Below are 19,245 nucleotides of genomic sequence, written 5' to 3' on the forward strand. Positions count from 1 at the left end.
TATTTGGATAAAAACGTGGGTATAGCTAGACTAGGACTGTCTTTCTAGCACGCAATAGTGCACTGACAGAAGGTCCACTTGGAGGAGCAAACAGTCTGGGGGGCAAAGGCAACAAATACATAACTCCAAAACACATCCCCACCCGGCCCTGAGGGAGGCCCCGGCTCTGAGGGGTCGGACCCGACCGCCCGGGGGGGTGGGACATGGCGCGGCCCCGCCCACCCAGAGTGATTCTTCCCTCGCAAACAGCGCTGATTGGCGTTTCCTGCGACCAATCCGATGGGAGGTCGTCAGCCGGCCGGGCGGAGTGGCAGCACAGCCGGCCAATAGGAGCGCTGCCGCGCCGTGCGCGTTCCCGCGGGCGGTGGCAGGGCGGGGGCGGCAGCAAGATGGCGGTGGCGGGCAAGGGGGTGGTGTCGGCCGCGGTGAAGCCGATCTTCAGCCGGGACCTGAGCGAGGCGAAGCGGCGCGTCAGGGAGCTGTACCGGGCCTGGTACCGCGAGGTGCCCAACACGGGTGGGTGAGGCGCGCGGGACTTGCCGCGCGTGCTCAAGGTCGAACGGCCTTAATGACATTGGTGAAGCCGGCCGGCTGCGCATGAACGAGCGACTCGGTAGCGTTTTGGAGGGTTGAGTTGAACCCCGCCGGTGGGAAAACCGCGAAGCGATGTGGATGACCGCAGTGGGTGTTGTGTTTCTTGTAGTGCACCTGTACCAGCTGGACATCACGGTGAAACAGGGGCGTAACAAGGTGCGGGAGATGTTCATGAAGAACGCCCACATTAGGGATCCACGGGTGATAGACATGCTGGTTATTAAGGTACAAACAACTTGGGCAATGGAGCGGTTGTCTCTTGCAGTCATATTGGTTTACCTGTGTCAGCAAACCTGTTGATCAGGGATCGTGCTGCTTCAGTAAGCAGAGGAACAGGATCTTAATGCACCTAAGTCCGAGTGGCTCGAATACAGATTTCCGTCACTCAGGGTTCTTCTGGTTTGCAGATCTTTCAAAGAGCCACAGTAAGTGACGTCTGCAGTTCTAATGCATTAGAAAGCATCCAACCAAGGACTGCCATGCTCACCTGTTGTATTTCATGCATTTCAAGACAGTTACTCTGTCTTTATGTGATGAAAAAAATCTGAAAATAGAATCCTAGGTAGTACAGTTGATGACAATTCCAGGCAGTCTCATTTTACTATGTGCTGCCATCCTACAAAACCAGTACAATAGAGTGGAGTCATGAAGTTTAATATCTCTATGGCAGTGATACTGGTGCTAAGCACTTGGCAATAGTACTTAGTTTTGCTAAGTGCTTCTATTCAAACAAATTAAATAGACGTACTTGAAAATTAGGAATGTTATGTAGAATTTTATTGGAGGTGCTGGTTATGAGAGAAACAATGCAGCTTTTAAGAAGGAGGCAGGATCCCTTGCCTGTTTCACAGGGCTGGGGAGCTATGCTGCAGAGATGTCAAGTCACAAAGCGAGAACATATTTGTATATGTTTGTGTCATTTGTATGTCAGTATATTTGTGTCACAGTGTAGGTGATACAAGGAGTTTGTAGGAGTACAGAATTGCTGATGCAGCTATTTTTTACTTAAATCTTCCTAAGTGCATTCAAATAACTTTCATGCTGCTGTAAGGTTAGACTTGGGCTCTAACTGAGAACTGGTCTAAAATTCTTTTGTCTGTGCTCAGGGGAAAATGGAGCTTCAAGAAACCATTCATGTATGGAAGCAGAGGACTCACGTCATGAGGTATTTCCATGAGACGGAAACCCCGCAACCTAAAGACTTTCTGTCCAAATTCTATGCGGGCCACGATCCCTGAGAGATTGACTTGGTGTCTTCCTGCCTTATATTACAAATAAAGTTCTGTACAATAGAAAAAAAAACCATACAGAGAGATTGTGTAACATATTAGGAGTCTAATGACTAGCTGAATCCAGAGTGCGTGCAAATGATTATGATGTTTGAAGAGCTGTCATTTCACAGTTTTGCCAGTATGTATTTTCAGTGGGCAGCGTTTGTCCCATCACCTGCCCCGGGGTGTCTGCTGAATAACCGCAACACAACCTAGCTGTGGGGCTTTGTGCTTGGCCTGCAGCCCTGTCTGAACGTGTTAGCTCTGTGGAGGAAAGAGCAGGTCTTCAGAACAGCTAGTGTAGTCACAGAAATACTCTTGAGCTTGAGACCCATCCGTATTCATGTAGTGTCTTGCAGTTTCATGCTGTGATTTTGTTGACCTGCTGTTTTTCATTTGGACACTAGTCTTTGTTTACCTCCTCAGAGAATACATAAAATCCAATAGGCAAATAAATCCCTTTGTGTCTAAACACATGAGCAGAGTCCATTTCCCTGCTGTAAAATGAAATTACCAGGAAAAATGGGGGATTGTACTGTTGTCTAGAATAGGAAGGCTCTGTAAGAACTTATGATGCCTAACAGGAGATGGTGTCCTACCATCACCTCCTTAATTGAATCAGGAATTACTAACTCCCTTTTGAGAAGGGTAAGGAGAATTTGTCCTGTCACCAGTCAGAACAGATTTTCAGCAGGTAACTTGCTGCTGGAGCTCCCCCAGGTGTGAGCAGCATCAGATCTTTGTAGTACACTCAAACTTATTTTTATCCTGCCTAAATACTGGAGCTTTCTTCCCCAGATGAGGACTGTAACACAGCACTCCTCAGGGATGCGTATGCAAGTGTACCTTGGGGCTTCAGGGGTGGCGTGTTTTTAAGGACAGGGTTGAGAGAGTCAGGAGGGGCCAGGAGAGACTGTGGGATAAAGCAGTGATAAGGAATTTGGCAGCATAGAAGACAGGAGTGGGTGCATGTTTGGCTCCCAAGAGCAGATGGTCTGGAACAACCACTTAGGTGGCTCGGGGAAGGAGGGGGCAACTCAGATACCAAGCGACTCAAGAACCTGACAGCTCCCTTCAGCTACAGCTGTTGGGGTTACTCAGATTGCAGGCTCCCTTTTCTCGTTGTAGCTGTGCTGGAGAGTTACAGAGCAAACATCTAAAGCTGTGCCAAAGAATAAGGGAGCAAGTGTGGCTGTTTGAACTACACACTGTGCCAATGTGTGCAACATTAGGCGAAACTTTTAAAGTCTATTACGCTAGGATTTAAATGCAATAGTAAACACTTGTATGAAAAGAGGACTTGAAGTTTATACACAGTTAAGACAACAAATATATTAGGGCTCATTCAGAAGGAAGTACCAAACTACCTAGGAAATATTAGGTACATGGAGCCAGTGTTCAGACATTTTTTTCAGTGTTCAGAGATTAAATGCTATAAAAAACATCAGCAAGTTAGTTTGCCATTTGTGATCTTTTACCAAAGGTACGAAAACTTTTAACTCTGTGATGATAATACTGTATTTAATCTTCAGTGAGGTGACATTAATGACACAGTCTCCATCACCTGCCAGGTTGCTGAACTGCAGTGCCACTGTTGATATGCACTCCATTCTTTAATGAGACTGTGTTGTGGGGCTGCTGCTTCCCCTGGGGAAAAGGGCTGACAGAGGGGACTCACAAGAGGAAATAATTATGAGGAGAGTCTCCTTACTGGAACAGACAGACAGAGAAGAAAGACAAATGCTAGTACACAGGCACATAATGAACGAATAAAAACACAAGACCAAAGTCATACATCTCAATCTCTTGATCTTTAATTTAGTGTTTCCCATATTGCTAATTCAAGGCATCCAAGCAGTCTTTGATGAGGTGAGCGTGTGCAAGGGCTGCAAGGATGCAGTGCTCTTCCTTCAGCCCTGATCTACAGATTTCCGTCATGCGCAGGACACTCACTGGCAAAAGGGGGACAAAGCCCCCATCCCGTTTAGGAAGGACAAAACACAAGTGACAGATGTTGGAATCATTGCTTTGTCAATGGCTTTCTCCCTTCTGTTCTTCTGTTACTGTGCTGCAAATAGAATAACAAGCTTCAGAAACACTTCTCCCAAAACCACACAAAGTGGGGTTTAGGTAAAGGGAGTTTCCAACGGGCCAGTACAGTCTTTGCTTTTAGCTGCACAGTGCATGCTGGAAAACCCCCTTATCAAGTAGAATACATCCACCAAACCGATTACAAAGCAACACTGTTTGCAATTACATCTTTAAAAAAGTTTCTTTGTTCTATAAAGAATCAAATACACCCAAACTCAAATCTTTATAAAAGGGCAAGCCAAACAGAATAACATAAAATAGTAGAAAGTGTAGCATAGTGCAGATAAAGGGGAATTATTTCCACTCTTTCTTTCCACTGAGTCTGAATGATCCAACTACTCAATGTTGTAAGACCCACCAGACAGTTTGTTCTGATGGGTTCTGGAATTCTCTTTAATTGTTCACCTATATCAGAATTTCAGAAAATAAGTGATTCTCTTTTAAAATAGTCATTCTGTGAGTTAGCAAAAAGCTTTTAAACAGGTAAACAAGTAGAACAAAATCATAGAATCATTTAGGTTGGAAAAGACCTTCAAGTTCATTGAGTCCAATTGCTAGCCCAGCACTGCCAGGGACATGGTTTAGCAGTGGACACAAGTGCCACATCTACACGTCATTTAAATACCTCCAGGGAGTGTGACACAACCACTTCCCTGGGCAGCCTCTTCCAGTGCTGTACAAACCCTTCAGTGAAGAAATGCTTCCTAATATCCAATCTAAACCTCCCCTGGCACAACATAATGCCATTTCCTCTTGTCCTATTGCTTGTTACTTGGGAGAACAGACCAATGCCCACCTTGTTACAGACTCCTTTCAGGTAGTTGTAGAGAGCAATAAGGTGTCCTCTGAGCCTCCTTTTCTCCAGGCCTAACACCCCCAGCTCCCTTAGCTGCTCCTTATAAGACTTATGCTCCAGCTGCTTCACCAGGTCTGTTGCCCTTTGCATGCATAATACAGTAACACTGAAGTCCCTCTGTTCTGTCTGCAGTACAGACCCTCACTGACTACAGTTTATTTCTGATTCAACTGACAAGGTCTAAAACTCCATCAGTTCACTCTGATTTCTAGTGACTGTATGGTGTGGAGATTTCACAGATACCAGTCTGGCCTACTGTGTCATAAAAGAACAAAAAAGTTCATAGTCAAAGGCAAATCCGTGTCTGTGTTTAACGGCACATGTACCTTTCAAGGTGTTGCTGTCTGTATTTCCTTGTCTGAGATCCTCCTCCCTGCCCCAAGCCAAATGGGACGCACAAATAATTAGATTGCTGGTGCAGTTAATGACATACCCGTTAATCATCGTCATCGTCATCCTCTGGGACAAAGATGTCATGTTCTTCAAGTAAGGCTGCGAAGTTCTTACTGATCTGAGTACCAACATACAGGAAAGGGATCACGACGCTGAACACTCTGAGGAGGCCGAAGGGAGTCTGCAAGGAGTCGATTGGAAAAGGTGGCTCTTTATCAGCAAGTGGCACTTCGGAAGGCTCGGGAAGTGGAGGGAGGAACGCTTTGTTGTTCCTAGTGTCAACCTCCCGTCACCGCATCGCGCTTTGTTACAGTACTATAGTATTATAAACATTCCACCGGGGAGCTGGAAGCCGCGGGAAGCCCGAGGCAGGGAACGCCCGTGGCTTAGCAAGGGGAGCGGTCGCCGATGGCAAAGGGAGTGCGCAGGCGGGTGTTGATCTCCGCCTTACTGCCCACCGAGCACCGCCGGGCCAGCACCGCCTCGCTCGAGGAACGCAGGGAAACACGGGGGGACACGGGCCGGACCAGCGCTCGGGGGAACGCGGTGGGACGGGGTCGGGACGGGGTCCGGCCAGCGCCGCCCCGCTCGGGGACGAGAGGGCCATCCCATCACCCTGCCGCTGCCCGAGCTTCCGCGTGCCCGCCCCGCCTACAGTCACTCCCTTCATTGGCCCAGGCACTTATCACTCTCCGCTCCGCCCCGCCCACAACAGCTGCGCCAGCACCGATTGGCCACCGCTGCCGTCCGTTGCCGCCCCCACCCGCTCGCCCCTCACTCACCTTAACGGGCTTGGGCAAAATGGCGCCGCTGCGGGTGACGGTGGCGCTCCGGGAGGGCACCAGCGAAGCGGCCGAGGCGCCGCGCGGCCCGCCCCAGCCCGCCCTCCCCGAGCGAGCCGCGGCCGCCGCCAGGAGCCGCCCAGCTGCCGCCGCCATCGTCCCGCCTGCCCTGAGCCGCGGCCGAGCCCGGGCGTCACCCGCGATCTCGCGAGGCTTAGGGAGAGGCGGCGAGAGCGGCGCGGCGGGGGCGGGGCTCCCTCCCGGTGCCCGGGAGGAGAGGCGGAAGGGGGCAGTGTTCCACCCTTCCCGATGGGAGCCACGGGCGAGGGAGAACCGCCGCGGGCCGGAATGCCCGGGCCGTGCAGAAACTCCCGGGGGGGCTCACGCCTCCAGTGGCAGCGCACGGGCTACAAACCAAACCAGTTTATTCGGCATAAAATATAAACGCTGAACAGTGTAAATGAGATCCGTAATACAAGTTCCGCGTGTAAAACAAACGCTAACAATATGTAATGAAATGTATGATACAAGTTCCGCGTGTAAAAAAACAAAGGCGCATGCAAAACGGCCTCCTAAAAAAATAGAACACGCCGTCCTACCTAAAATAGAAGCCCTTGGGAGGGCGGGAGTGTCCCCGCGGATTGCTCGTAGTGTCGCCAGGTAATTGTGCGGACAGAACGCAATTGGTGGTGTTGAGATGTCCCGGACAAGGGAACTCCACGTGCATTTCAGTGGGGGTTCTTTAAGCTGCTCCGCAAAGGCAGTCGAGAGAGATAAGATGGAGGGGTCACTCACCCCTCCCGGCCCCACTCTATATTAATGCAGTAGCTACTGTAACAGAAAATGTCTGACCCCGGTCAGGATTGTCCACAAATGGGTAGCAGTGGCCACGGGTAAAACCTTCAGGTTACTCCTGCCGCTGGGACCTGGATTCAGTGGAAAACATCAACACAGTTTAACAAAAAAGATGTGCAGAAATAATATATCACGGGCTTGAATCTTAAATGCCAGCCTCAGAAAAAAATTTAAGGATTTTGTCGGCTATTTTAGCAGGACTGGGAGCCCTTCTCGCCATAGCTTACAAAGGCCATGATAGAATTGCCCTTCCTCTTTCAGTCATTTTTTTAAATTTTAGCATTTTTCTCTCATCGCTTTTGCATTATTACACTAAAGAAAACTCTTAGAAAAGGATCTTAAATTCAGTACCTTAAGAAAAGTACCCACTCAGCTTTAGCAGTCAGGTCCCCCTGTGCCAAGGAACCTGTTTTCTGCAGCCCAGACATTCTCTATTTTTAAAAATTAATAAGGGAAAGTGGAAGCAGGAGGTGAAACAGTCCGAGCCTGAATGGCTGGAGAAAAATCCATCTGTGGCAATTAGTCTTATTTTGCTGCCAGGGACAATGTGCAGTGAAAACTCTCTGCCGTTCCTGTAATGATCTCTGCCTGCAGACAGATAGGACGCTCCATTAGCCAGCTGCATGTGCAACCTCAGGAACCTGAAATCCCAACCTCCAGCCTGGGGGCTGCTTCAAAGGCTCTGCCAGCACAACAAATTCTCAGCTGGGCTGGTCTGATGGCCTCCATCTCTGAAGAGGCAGTGGGGCACCCAGATGCTTCCTGGCTAATGAAGCAAGCAGCAACGGTCATTAAAAAAACCCTGTACTCCCATACAAATTTGGCCATGACTCCCATTATGGCTCCTTTTACTCACAAAAGGGCCAACCTTGCTAGGAGAGCGGAATAGTGAGGAAGCCCTGATCAAGTGCATCCTAAGTCACACAGCGCTTTGGAAACCTAGCAAAGGCCCTGGCATGGACAGCTGGGCTGAGCGCAAATGCGGATCAGGATTCAGCCATTTTCTTGTCAGTGCTGCAGAATAAAACACAAAATTACTCCAAATGCGATTAGACAGAAAGCAGAGCGCAGCGCCTCATTTGCAGGATTTAGGATTTAGCTGGGAGATGTGCTAATGCTAAGGTAGGTAGCGTGGAAATTGTGCCATTTGAATGGGACAGATTAAAGCATTAAATATAAGCTCTTTAGTAGTGTTATGAGTACAATCCTGGCTTATTTAAAACAAACTCAGCTTCTTAAAAGTGAAACTGCCCTTAAATGAATAATACTGTTTCAGTTCCAGTTCTGACAGAACTGGCTTTGTTAATTTATTTTCTTTTTCAAGTCGTTCCCAATTCTTGGATCTCTTGTAGGAACTGCCACTACATTTTGACTTGTTTTGGAAGTTAAATCTTTACCATCAAACTGCCTTATGTAAGTCTGAGACATCGGGAATATTCTTCTCTCTGTATTACCTTTAAAAAAAAAAAAAAAAAAACAACAACACAGGAAAATGCTTGACAAATTTGACATTGACCGCAAAATACCCATGCTCAGAGCAAGGAGGCAGCAGGTAGTGTGATTCCCTGATGCTGCTGCCCTGGCATGGGGAAGGGGACAGTTTCACAGCCAGGAATGCTGCAGTACTGAACTATTCAAGTGGCAGGTAGGGAGGCAGAACTACCCCCTATGTCCAACCAACTGGGCTGCTGACAGAGCCTGGGCCCTGACCCATGGCCACCTGCTCCTGCTTTTTCTGAACTGTTTGCACTTAAAAAACAGAACAAAAATAATCCTCCCAAACCTGAAGATCCTTGCTATGAAGAAATACAGGCACAAACTGGAGAGGACCAGATAGCATCACTTGTAAGTGAAGGTTACACTGTCACTGCCTGAAGTCATATTGCTAAGATATGATTTAAGATTTCCTCTAATACACAATTGAGCCATAGTTAGGCAGGAGGCTGGAAGCTCATCATCCAAAACTACTAGAGATTTATATTTTCAAAGGCACCAAAAGTTAATGGAATTAATTTGATTTCTGCACTGGCATTCTTTACTGGCTATTGCAAAGTATAAAGTTGAGTTTAACTCCACAAAAGCAAAATAGGTTCCAGCCAGTCATGACCTGGAATGGCCTTCTGCTTTCCTAGCAAGGCTCCTTAATAAAATAGGGCAATAAAAACAGGGCAATAAAACCAGGTTTTTCCATTTTTAGATAGGAAACACATAACTACTTCAAATATATTTTTTTATCTGAAAAACAGCCTTTGCCAAGAGGATAAGGGAGATTTATAAACCCCAACTCCAGGGTGTTCTTGTCCCTGGACTTGGCATCCACCTACTTGTACCATCTGCCTTGTGGCCAAGGTTTCTGACCTACTGATGGACACGTCTGTTTCTGCAGCAAGGTGACAGGCATTCCTCCCTGCAGCCCTCCCAGCCTGCTGGGAAGATGGGGTGTGCTACAGGGATCAGCCAAGCAATGCTGAGATGAAGTCAGAGGGAACCACAGGCAGACCAAGTGGTGGCTTAGTAGAAGGCAGAGATATGGCTTTGATGCTAGAGAGGCAAGCCCAGACACTGCCAACACACAGTCACTGCTACCTGTAAATCACTCCCACACCTTCCCTTTTCCTCCCGAGACCAGCTCTTTCCTCCTCCCTGCTCCTCCAAAGCCTCTCCTCTGACTGAGCAGTGCTGCCAGGAGCTGGGCAGAGCCACAGCAATGAGAGAGGCCCAGCAAGGATGTGGCTCTGGACACCCTCTTGGGCAAGCAACCTAATGAGCTCACTGAGCCCTATATGGCACTTTGCAGGAGCTGTGGTCTGAACAAAGGCTGAGAAATTTACTCTCGACCAGGCAAAGAGGCTTTAGCATCCCTGTTTTGGAACAGGGAAAGCCTGAGCCCAAGATAGTAACAGGTTTGGTTACCACTTGACAGAGTTCAGATAAGCCCTAGGGAGCTCCTGGTCCTTGCTGTTGCTTCAGGCAATGCTCTGCGTCTCCGTTTCAGCCCTGTTGCTGAGCATGAGCACCCAAAGAGACAGGTGCAAGCCCGTGATATCTGCATCCTGAAGAATTTAGCTGGAAGAAGTGTTAGTGCAGAAGTAAAGTAAAAAAAAAAGACAATGCAAGAGCCTCAGCTGCTGGGCCAGCCACAGCTGCAGTGGCTCACACACGTCCTGTGGTGAGAGAGGCACAAGGCTGGAGGCACACGCCAGGGCCAGTGGCCCGTTGGAGGCACTTCATAAGAGCCCAGCCTTATCTGCAGCAAAAGAACAAAAGCAGAAGGACTTTGGCACAAGACCACAGACAATAATAAACGCTGACCTGTGCAAACTTCCACGCTGAGAAACAAAACCACAAAAAAGCAGTGAAGGAGAGGTGGGCGATGAAGCACCCCCGTCAGGACGGCAAGGGGCCAAGCCTGTCGGTTGAGGTTCGTTGCATATGTGCTGATTTGGGCCCCCTCTGCACCTCGTATCACCAGCAGAGGAGACTTCAGAGGTGGCTCCCCTGGTATTACACACTCCGGCTGTACAAAGCCTCATGGAAATGAAACATGAGGTTTGGGGAAGACTCAGATCCCTCCCACACATCCTGTAAAGCAGACACACACTGCACACTCAGCCACTGAATCCCTTGCTCTGCTCTTCCCATGTGGGAGACAGGCTGACAGGCATCAGCTGGCTGGTGACTTGCGTCCTGCACCCTCAGTCACAGGTGTCCCCTCTTCTGCCTCTCCTGCCACTCCTGTCTCAGTGCCACAATCTCCTGCCCATACCAGTTGTGCAGCTTGGAGAAACAGATTGTGTCTGGTGACACTGGGCTCTCCAGCATGGCTGCTGAGAGGCCGGGCACTGGGGACCCTGTGGCGCTGCCAGTGGCCGAGCGCCGGCGAGGAGGCAGCGGCGGGGGCTTTGCTTGTCCCCCATCATGGTCGGGACAGGCAGCCCCACTGGGCATACAACCACCACTACCCCATGTGGAGTAACCGTTCTCCAGGATGGAAGGCTTCTCCTGGAGAGGCAGCAAGGCTGGGTTGGAGAGATGCCTCTTCCTGCCAGAGGAGGAGGACCTCCGTGGAGACTTGCGGCAAGCGGCCAAGCTCTTGCAGGCCTCCTCCAGCTGCTTCTCCAGCTCCTTTACTACCAGCCGCATGTAGTCGAAGCTGGCCCGCGAAAGTGCCTTCACCCAGGCCTCCATGGTAGCCTGCCCATCAGCCACCAGCACATAAGCCTTGGCGCCGGCATCATCAAAGCGGATGGCAAAGGCGAACTCCTCAGCGGCCTCGCACAGCTCCACGGTGCAGCCCTCCAGGACCACCAGCCCCACGGGCTCACGGCTCTCCCGCTCCTCGAAGTAGAAGAGGAGATTGCCCTTGAGGACAAACCAGCGGCGCTGGTAGGAGGTGCCGTAGTGGTGGGCATGGTGGTGGTGCCGTTCCACCCGCTTGCGCAGGAAGCCAGCATGGTCGGCGGGCGAGTCACAGGTGGCATAGTGGGCCACGCTTCGCTCATTCAGCTTCATCACCCTGCCTAGGAGCAGAGGAAGAGAAGGAGAAGAATTTGTCCCAGTGTGTGGAATATGTCATTGGCCCCACCAGAAGAGGCCTGATCCTGCCTCTAGGGAAAAAGCAGCCCTGACTCCAGCAGCCAGCAATGCAGGACAGCATCTAACCCAGCAGGTACCCCTACAAAGGGCAGGCTAGTTCCTCACTGCTGCAAAGAGGAGGTCATCACCAGAGCCCTACCACCAAGACACCTGCCTTCTCTGGGAATGCCAACACCACTGTTTAATTTCTTATTCCATGAGTGTCCTACTTTGCCAGTTTTTTTATGGGGCACATCAAAGAAATTTGCCTCTGTGCCTGCAAGGCATTCATTTTGCTCTCTATTAGAGGGCAGGACAAGGAGAGTGTTTCAGACCCAAGGGCTCTGAAACTTCCATTTCAGCACCCTCTCCCCACTCCCTGTCTCCGTGCAGGACCACCCATCCCCACCAGCCCTCCAGGCAGCAGAATGCTCAGCCCTGGCAGGTTCACCAGCAGCGGGGTGCAAGGTGCCATACCGGCTGTGTGGGTCAGACCGCCATCCCTTGCTGTCTTCCTTGGTTGGGCTGCTCCCTCGTCGAGGGTCTCCAAAGCTTCACTGTGATGAGCCCCATCCTATCCTTTGTTAAAGGAAAGGTGCAGAGAGGAAGTCATGAACCAGAACAATTTGGACCAAAAGAACTAAGAGCTGCATCACTCCCACCCCAAAAGCCAGTCTTCAGTGCCGGCAGGTGGCTCTGGAAGCCATGGTGGCAAAACTGGGGGCACATGCATTTTTTGGTTTCAAAGGCTGAACCCCATCCCAGCTCAGGCCAGTGCTCCTGTGGGTTTGTTTTCTGGCTCCTGGGGGTTTGTTTTGGTTTTATTAAAAAAAAAAAAAAAAAAAAAAGAGGCTTTGTAGAAGCTATCACTGTCTCATTTGCAGAGACCCTGTGGCAGGCAGTTTGGCAAGTCAAGAGCCCCGAAGCACAGAGCCAGCACAGCCTTTGTGGACTGTACAACTGCAAAAGGATGTCCGACTGCTAAAACTCCACACACAGAAATATGCAGAAAACAAACCACAGCCATCACTCCCTGGTCAGATCCGGTCGTGGGGAGCTCCCCACTGCTGAGCAACCTCCAGAATCCCTCCTGGAGCTCATCTCCCCCATTAGGGCTTGTGGGGCAGGGCTGAGGATCTGGGGACACGGATCCCGGTATGAAAATGCACAAGACCCCGACCAGACACAAGGAAAGGCAGTTCCTTGGGGTTGCTCTATCTTCAGCCCGGCACCCTGGGGAACCTCCAGCCCGGCACACTCTGGCTGCGAGCAGCCGGGGCGGCCCTCGCCAGCCTTGACGCGAGGGGGCTGCGGGGGTCGCAGTTGTGCAGTGCTGGGCTCTGTGTCTTTGTGTGTGGGGCGCACGCCTGTGCAGTCGGGCGGCGTGTCTTTGTGTGCCCCTCCGTGTGAGTGTTCGCCGTGTGCCTCCGACCCCCGCGGACCCCGCGGCCCCGCGCCCGCCCCGCCGCCGCCCAGGCCCGGCCCCGCCACCACCCGGCCCTTGCCCAGCGGGCCCTTTCCCAGCTTGTCCCGACAGCGGGACGGCGGCCCCCGGTCCCGGCCCGTCGCGCCTCACCTCCGGCCGCTCCTGCTCGGCGGTGCGGGGCAGCCTGGCCCCGGCCGCGGGCGGGGGAGGGCTCCTGCGGCCGCTTGGGCCGTCCCGCCGCGCCGGCAGCACCGCCCCGCCGGCGGCCGCGGCAGCAGCAGCGGGGAGCGGGGGGGGGCATCGCAGCCTGCCCGGAGCCGCGTCCGCCCGCACCCCTTCGCTCCTGCCGACACTCCTGCGGGTCCCAACCTCGGGGGACCTAAACCCCCCGCTCCCAGTGTAACTATTGGGGTGCAGCAGCCACGGGGGACAGGGGTGACAGGGTGCCAGCAATGGGGTGCGATGGCAATAGGGTGCGGTACCGGCTGGGCGCAGTGCTGGTGGGCACCAGCTGCGCGGTGCAGCAGCAGTGGGGTGCAGTACGGACAGGGTGCGATACTGACAGGGTGCAGCAGTGCGGGGGGGGGGTCGATATGAACGGGACGCCTCGGCTGCGGGGCGCAGGACCGTGCGGTGCCATGCCGGCGGGGCGCGGCGGCCCCGGGGCGGGCGGGAGGCGGGGGCGGGCGGTCAGGTGATGCGGGCGGCATCATGTGAGCGGGGCCGGGCCGGAGAGGGGAGAGTGTGTCTGTGCCCCGGCGGCAGCGGTGGGGACGATGATGCCGAGCGGGCTGGCTGTGGCCGTGGCCGTAGCCCTGGCGCTGCCCTCCGTGGCCCTGGAGAACGGGCTGGCGCGCACTCCCCCCATGGGCTGGCTAGCCTGGGAGAGGTTCCGCTGCAACGTGGACTGCCTGGCGGATCCCCACAACTGCATCAGGTCAGCAGGGCGGGGAGCGGTCTGGTCGGACATCAGGCCTGCGTCAGCTCTGGCAGTATGTGTGTCCCTGGTATCCCGGGTGTATGGTGCGTGGGAGATAGGGGACTCAGGCGCCCGGTGCTGGGCTGGAGAGCCCCCGGAGCTGAAGGATGTGGCCAGGCTTTGCGGCGTGTCGGGAAACACTTTCCCTCGGTGAGGTCAATGAATGGGACCCTGACGGGGTTTAAACAGGAGTCCTTCCTATGGCTCAGACCAGCCCTGCAGCGATCAACCCTCCAGAGTCCCCAGCTAACCCCAAATCCCTTTGCCTACCACAGCTAGTGGGGCACAGGGGTTGCAGGGTCTCAGCCTGCCATGTCCCCTCAACCCACAGCGAGAGGCTCTTCTTCGAGATGGCAGATCGGCTGGCACAGGATGGATGGAGAGTGCTGGGATACCAGTACATCAACATTGACGACTGCTGGTCTGCCAAGCAGCGGGATGCAGCAGGACGGCTGGTTCCCGATCCCGAGAGATTTCCTAGTGGAATTAGGGCTCTGGCTGACTATGTGAGTGTCTACTGGGGTTTGTGGGGATTTCTGTGTCTCCATGCCACCATGGGCCTAGCCAGCCCATGGTGGAAGAACTGGGAAGGGATGGAGGACACTGATACCTGGGGACACCTTGGATCCCCTCATCCAGTCCTTGCAGCTCTCCTCTCCTTACAGGTCCATGCCAAGGGCCTAAAGCTGGGCATTTACGGCGACCTGGGCAACCTCACCTGTGGGGGCTACCCGGGCACCACACTGGACTATGTGAAACTGGATGCCCAGACCTTTGCAGAGTGGGGTGTGGATATGCTAAAACTGGATGGGTGCTACTCATCAGAAGAGGAGCAAGCAAAGGGTAAAAGCCCATGGGCCATCTGGTATTTCTCCCTTTGCTGCTTTGGTTGGGGCAGCTGGCCATCTGCAGAAATGTTTGGCCAGCCAGTTCTTCCTTTCTGTCTCCTATTGCAACTCCTGGGCAAAGAGGAGGGAGTTCAGGTGCCCTGGAGCTGGTGTAAGGCAGAAAGCCATGCTGGCCTGGGTTTCCCCTTGCTGGGTGGGCTGGAATACAGGCTGCTGCTGGGACACAGGCTGCTGCTAGCCATCCTCTTCATCAATTGTCATCTTTTCTCCCTAAGGCTACCCAGAAATGGCGAGGGCTTTGAACGCCACCGGCCGCCCCATTGTCTATTCCTGCAGCTGGCCAGCATACCAGGGGGGGCTCCCCCCCAAGGTGAGAGTTGTCCCATCCAATGGCAGTTTCCCGTGTTCCCTGTGTGCTGGGGGAGCTCTTGTTGGAGCCACAGGAGCCGGGTGCTACACCCCACTTATCACTCTGCCCCTGGATGGTGCTGCAGAGAGGATGTGGCCTCCCCGCCAGGCATCTGGGAACGTTTGGGGTTCCCAGTGTGGCTAGGTGATGGGAGTTTGTGGGAAGAAGGACCTGGGGTATGCCATCTCCACCCTACTCAGCTGGTGTGGAGTTGCTCCTGACGACGGTCTATTGTGAGACAGGTCCTGTCTGGTTTCAGTGCTTGAAATAGGACATTCCTCCTAGGATATGTTTCTTGAGAATTGGTTGCATTCATGTACTTCCTCTTTCACCTTCTGAATCAATGCCAAGCTGCCCTCATTCTTGTAGCTGATAGCTGATCATACTTCCCCAAGGCCTCTGTGGTTGCTTTGCCAGACATCCTATCATACTGGGATGTGCCCAGTCATACTGGGACATGACTTGTCCTCCCTCCCTACATGATGTTGCCTTTCTCCAGATCCCTCTGTCTTTTACACACTTTCTGGACAGCGCAGCTCTCAGCAGTTCGGGCTGCCCCTTCTCCCGCACCTTGCAGACCAGTTCCATTTTCCCTCCTGCCTGACCCCATTCTTCTCCTCAGGTGAACTACACCATCCTGGCAGAGGTCTGCAACCTGTGGCGCAACTATGATGACATCCAGGACTCCTGGGACAGCGTACTTTCCATCCTGGACTGGTTCTTTGCAAACCAGGACGTGCTGCAGCCGGCAGCTGGTCCTGGTCACTGGAATGACCCCGACATGGTGCGGCTGGGTGGTGGGTGCTCTGACCCTGTCTGGGGATGAGGATTTTCAGGGATCCCCTTCTGTGGGCAGGGCAAAGGACGAGTGCCAGGAACAGGAGTGCTGTTGCTGCAAAGAGGCAAAGCTGGTCTTGCCCTTGGCTAAGCTCTGGGAAAACCACATGGTTGCAGCGAACCCTTCACCGTTTGAGTTTACAAGTCGTCCAGGTGTTCTTTTCTTCCCTGCACAAACTGAGGGGGAGTATTGGTGAAATGAAGGATGTTACTGAGTGCATTTGAATGTGTGCTGTTGGCAGAAGTGGGATCTCCTGGTGGTGGTGGACTGCTCAAGAGGAAGTGAAAGTGTGTGTGAGGTTTCCCTGGCAAGCTCCCTCCCAGCAGGAAGCAGCATCAGCAAGGGTGACAGACAGACAAGTTTCTAACCTTTTTAGGGATGTGCCTCTCACATCTTTTCACTGTTTCTCTTCCAGCTCATCATTGGAAATTTTGGCCTTAGCTACGAGCAGTCACGCTCTCAAATGGCCTTGTGGACAGTGATGGCAGCTCCTCTCCTCATGTCCACGGATCTCCGCACCATCTCCCCAAGTGCTAAGGAGATCCTGCAGAACCACCTGATGATCCAGATCAACCAGGACCCCCTGGGAATTCAGGGGCGCAGGATTGTCAAGGTTAGGAAGAAGGCAGATACATTTGGGAGAGCAGTCAGGAGCAGCACAGAGCATCACAGTAAGGAGGGAGAAGGAAGTGATGCAGAGAAACAAGCAGGAGAGCTGTGGAAGCTGGGGGCATGCTGGCATAGCAGCCCCACAGGGCAAGGTCAGACACGTTACGGGCCAGTGCTGGTTCCAGCAGCTCTGCCTCACCCACCTATCCCCACTCCTAGGAGAAATCCCTCATCGAGGTGTTTCTGCGCCCACTGTCCCAGGCTGCCAGCGCCCTTGTCTTCTTCAGCCGAAGGACAGATATGCCCTTCCGCTACACCACCAGCCTGGCCAAGCTCCACTTCCCTGAGAATGCTGTGTATGAGGTGAGCCCCACTGACACACTGCATAGCACGGCAGCCCTATGGCACCTGGATCCCCCTTCCCAGCTCTCTATGCATTTTGGGGGGGTGGAAGGGGGCTTGCACTCCATGCTTCGAGGAAGAAAGGGCAGCTGCCCACTGGGTCACCCTCCTGTTGCCCACTACTGTACCCTGTCCTGCTATGCCATGACCACAGCTGGACCCCAAGATGAAAGGTCTGTGGAAATCTCTCTCTTCCAGGTAAAAGACGTGTACAGCGGGAAGATCATCAGTGGCTTAAAGACAGGAGACAACTTCTCAGTTGTTATTAACCCCTCAGGGGTGGTGATGTGGTATCTCCGTCCCACGGCACTCCCAGTGCAACCCTGGCACGTGGTCAGAGAGCAAGCCCACGGCGAGGGTCTCCACCCCATCCTCCTGTGATGAGGTGCAGTGGGTGGGATGTGGGCCAGTGCCAGGGTGAGCTGGGAGACCCTGGGACACGTGGCTCTTCACTGCACAAGTGCCTTTTGCTGGTGTGCCCAGCAGTGCTGGCACCATTCCTTAATACCAGCTTGATGATGTCTGCTTAGTCTGTGTAAATCAGGAACTCTTGTTACCCGCCTCCTAAGGGTGTGCAGAGCATAATTCCTCAGTGATTGCAAAGCCCTTTGAGATCCTCCTGTGGAAGATGCCATATAAGCAGAATCCGGCCACTGTTGGAGTTTGACAGCTCTGACACCTGAGAACTTCCCTCCTTTGAGCTGGGTATCACTGACCATTGCAGGGGCTGTTTAAACTGTACCTGTAGAAGGGCTTTGGATGCTTTAGCATCTTCTAGTGTTGCGACACCCACTTCTCCCTTCACCCCTCTCCTTTCAAGGCCCAAATGTGTGATGGCGTTAATCTCAAGGGTCAGACCTAGTCCCCTTGCTTTTGCTATAATCAGCTTGGCTTAGAGTAAGGGGTTGTCAATAGGGCTGCATCGCTCCCACATACCCCCACCAGTATAAAGAACTTCTGGAGGCAAGATGGTCCTCTGCAGAGAGGCTTTACTTGCAGGCCTGATCCTGCTGCCAGGATCCTAGAGGCCAGCACTACTGCAGCCTAGCATCCATGCTAGCATTGAATTAAAGCCCCTCTGGTAGAAGTTTACAGCAGAGAAGAGCAAAAACCTCCATGAGCTATGCATGACCCCAGCAGCCATGCTGTGGTACAGCACCAAAAATAGAAGAGCCATAGCATGTTGTGTAGAAGTGCTGGGAGGATGCCAGTACTAGAGGTGGTTACCAGTGCCTCCAAGTTGCAAGTTGCATCCTCTTTCTAGAAGGAAATTCCTGCTAGGAGGCAGCTCAGGTCCTACAGCAGGTTTAACACTCAGGGTTTCTCAGGGAAAGGCTCCTCCTTCTCCCAAAGGCAGCTACATCCACAGTTCCATCCTGAGGAGGAGCCTGCACTAATAAACTGGAAGTGAGTGGTGGGACAGACTCCAAAGCCCTCAACTGCTTCACCTTCATACAGCACACATCCTACAGAAGAGTTTAGGTGAGACATGGCCTACCCCATCTTCCCCAGAGAGGGGTGCAGCATTCATGAAGCTTGCAGCCCAGGGAGACTGACACGAGATTAAGCTGCAGACTTGGGAAATACCACATTTTAGATTAGGGAAAAAAAGTTCTGGTTTTGTTCATCCATCTGATGAGTTCCTGGTCATCTGCCCACTCTGGTTCCTGCAGGACCAAATGGCTGATTCTTGCCACTTCCAGAAACTTTCTCTGAGTGCAGCATCAAGTGAACACAGTGACTGCAGTGCTGTTAAGGAAGGACTTGCTAACAAACAAGGAGCTGGCTTTGTTCATGGGAAGTGATTGAGGCAAATAAATTGAAATAAAGGGAAGCAGATCACACACTCTGTCTCATGTTTGCTTAGTGTCGCTAGCTATAATTGCTTGGTTAATGCAGGACTACAAGGTCATTACCTCAAAACAGAAACAACTATGCTAAGAAAGTGCTTTCCTGTCAGAGATTGGATTGATGCAGAGTGGGAAACAGCTTTCCAGTAGTTACATCATGTTCAGCAGGGCAACAGCACTCCTTGGCACAAGGGGAAACAGATTTTACAGTCCACAGCTAAGTGCCATTTGTGCCATTTTCTTTTATCATATCTTTTTCCCTCACTGGAAAAAAAATTGCTAGTAAGGAGTTCTTAAAGACAGGCCTTCCCTCTGACAGCAGAGGTACATGGAAGAGGTGCTACAAATACAGCTGTAGTAAGTAGCACTGTGGTGACACAGCCCTGCTAAATGCAGTGTTGTGCCTGCATGGAGCGCATGAACATGTGCCAGTTCTGGATACCTGGGTGAGAGCCTTCCACCCTTCC

The 19,245-nt window shown here is 52.4% G+C and overlaps 4 protein-coding genes across 6 annotated transcripts; 2 read left to right on the top strand and 2 right to left on the bottom strand.

Moving 5' to 3' along the window:
• Nucleotides 1-353: 353 nt before the first annotated feature.
• NDUFA6 (NADH:ubiquinone oxidoreductase subunit A6) lies at nucleotides 354-1,896 on the top strand. The gene is made up of 3 exons (XM_050324414.1): nucleotides 354-516; nucleotides 704-819; nucleotides 1,701-1,896. The coding sequence occupies exons 1-3, from the start codon at nucleotides 390-392 to the stop codon at nucleotides 1,830-1,832; spliced, it is 375 nt and encodes a 124-aa protein (XP_050180371.1). The 5' UTR covers nucleotides 354-389; the 3' UTR covers nucleotides 1,833-1,896.
• Nucleotides 1,897-3,657: 1,761 nt separating this feature from the next.
• SMDT1 (single-pass membrane protein with aspartate rich tail 1) lies at nucleotides 3,658-6,202 on the bottom strand. The gene is made up of 3 exons (XM_050324415.1): nucleotides 5,988-6,202; nucleotides 5,246-5,386; nucleotides 3,658-3,933 (listed from the first exon to the last, which is right to left on the bottom strand). Exons 1-2 carry the CDS (start codon nucleotides 6,141-6,143, stop codon nucleotides 5,249-5,251), a joined length of 294 nt encoding a protein of 97 aa, XP_050180372.1. The 5' UTR covers nucleotides 6,144-6,202; the 3' UTR covers nucleotides 3,658-3,933; nucleotides 5,246-5,248.
• Nucleotides 6,203-6,395: 193 nt separating this feature from the next.
• On the bottom strand, nucleotides 6,396-13,090 carry PHETA2 (PH domain containing endocytic trafficking adaptor 2). Of its 3 annotated transcripts, none has more exons than XM_050324413.1 (3): nucleotides 12,994-13,090; nucleotides 11,895-11,996; nucleotides 6,396-11,358 (listed from the first exon to the last, which is right to left on the bottom strand). In XM_050324413.1, exon 3 carries the CDS (start codon nucleotides 11,352-11,354, stop codon nucleotides 10,542-10,544), a length of 813 nt encoding a protein of 270 aa, XP_050180370.1. In that variant the 5' UTR covers nucleotides 11,355-11,358; nucleotides 11,895-11,996; nucleotides 12,994-13,090; the 3' UTR covers nucleotides 6,396-10,541. The 3 variants fall into 3 exon arrangements, with proteins under 3 accessions (XP_050180370.1, XP_050180367.1, XP_050180369.1); XM_050324410.1 differs by having other exon boundaries at nucleotides 6,396-11,362; XM_050324412.1 differs by having other exon boundaries at nucleotides 6,396-11,362; nucleotides 11,895-11,991; nucleotides 12,994-13,067.
• A 481-nt stretch (nucleotides 13,091-13,571) lies between these two features.
• On the top strand, nucleotides 13,572-18,774 carry NAGA (alpha-N-acetylgalactosaminidase). Its single transcript, XM_050323680.1, has 8 exons — nucleotides 13,572-13,780; nucleotides 14,154-14,328; nucleotides 14,488-14,665; nucleotides 14,946-15,040; nucleotides 15,702-15,863; nucleotides 16,333-16,530; nucleotides 16,746-16,889; nucleotides 17,127-18,774. Exons 1-8 carry the CDS (start codon nucleotides 13,620-13,622, stop codon nucleotides 17,307-17,309), a joined length of 1,296 nt encoding a protein of 431 aa, XP_050179637.1. The 5' UTR covers nucleotides 13,572-13,619; the 3' UTR covers nucleotides 17,310-18,774.
• The last annotated feature ends 471 nt before the right edge of the window (nucleotides 18,775-19,245 follow it).

This window comes from Myiozetetes cayanensis, unplaced genomic scaffold, assembly GCF_022539395.1.
Source record: "Myiozetetes cayanensis isolate MyiCay16 unplaced genomic scaffold, myiCay2020 scf3, whole genome shotgun sequence".
Taxonomy (NCBI): Eukaryota; Metazoa; Chordata; class Aves; order Passeriformes; family Tyrannidae; genus Myiozetetes; species Myiozetetes cayanensis.

What these genes read in the sequence shown, in the direction of transcription:
- NDUFA6 (XM_050324414.1), top strand. Translation starts at nt 390, where the DNA reads ATGGCGGTGGCGGGCAAGGGGGTGGTGTCGGCCGCGGTGAAGCCGATC. An exon ending in CCGCGAGGTGCCCAACACGG is followed by an intron (nt 517 to 703) that starts GTGGGTGAGGCG and finishes TGTTTCTTGTAG; the next exon opens with TGCACCTGTACCAGCTGGAC. An exon ending in TAGACATGCTGGTTATTAAG is followed by an intron (nt 820 to 1,700) that starts GTACAAACAACT and finishes GTCTGTGCTCAG; the next exon opens with GGGAAAATGGAGCTTCAAGA.
- SMDT1 (XM_050324415.1), bottom strand. Translation starts at nt 6,143, where the DNA reads ATGGCGGCGGCAGCTGGGCGGCTCCTGGCGGCGGCCGCGGCTCGCTCG. An exon ending in TTTTGCCCAAGCCCGTTAAG is followed by an intron (nt 5,387 to 5,987) that starts GTGAGTGAGGGG and finishes GACTCCTTGCAG; the next exon opens with ACTCCCTTCGGCCTCCTCAG.
- PHETA2 (XM_050324413.1), bottom strand. Translation starts at nt 11,354, where the DNA reads ATGAAGCTGAATGAGCGAAGCGTGGCCCACTATGCCACCTGTGACTCG.
- NAGA (XM_050323680.1), top strand. Translation starts at nt 13,620, where the DNA reads ATGATGCCGAGCGGGCTGGCTGTGGCCGTGGCCGTAGCCCTGGCGCTG. An exon ending in ACTGGAATGACCCCGACATG is followed by an intron (nt 15,864 to 16,332) that starts GTGCGGCTGGGT and finishes TTTCTCTTCCAG; the next exon opens with CTCATCATTGGAAATTTTGG. An exon ending in AGGGGCGCAGGATTGTCAAG is followed by an intron (nt 16,531 to 16,745) that starts GTTAGGAAGAAG and finishes CCCCACTCCTAG; the next exon opens with GAGAAATCCCTCATCGAGGT.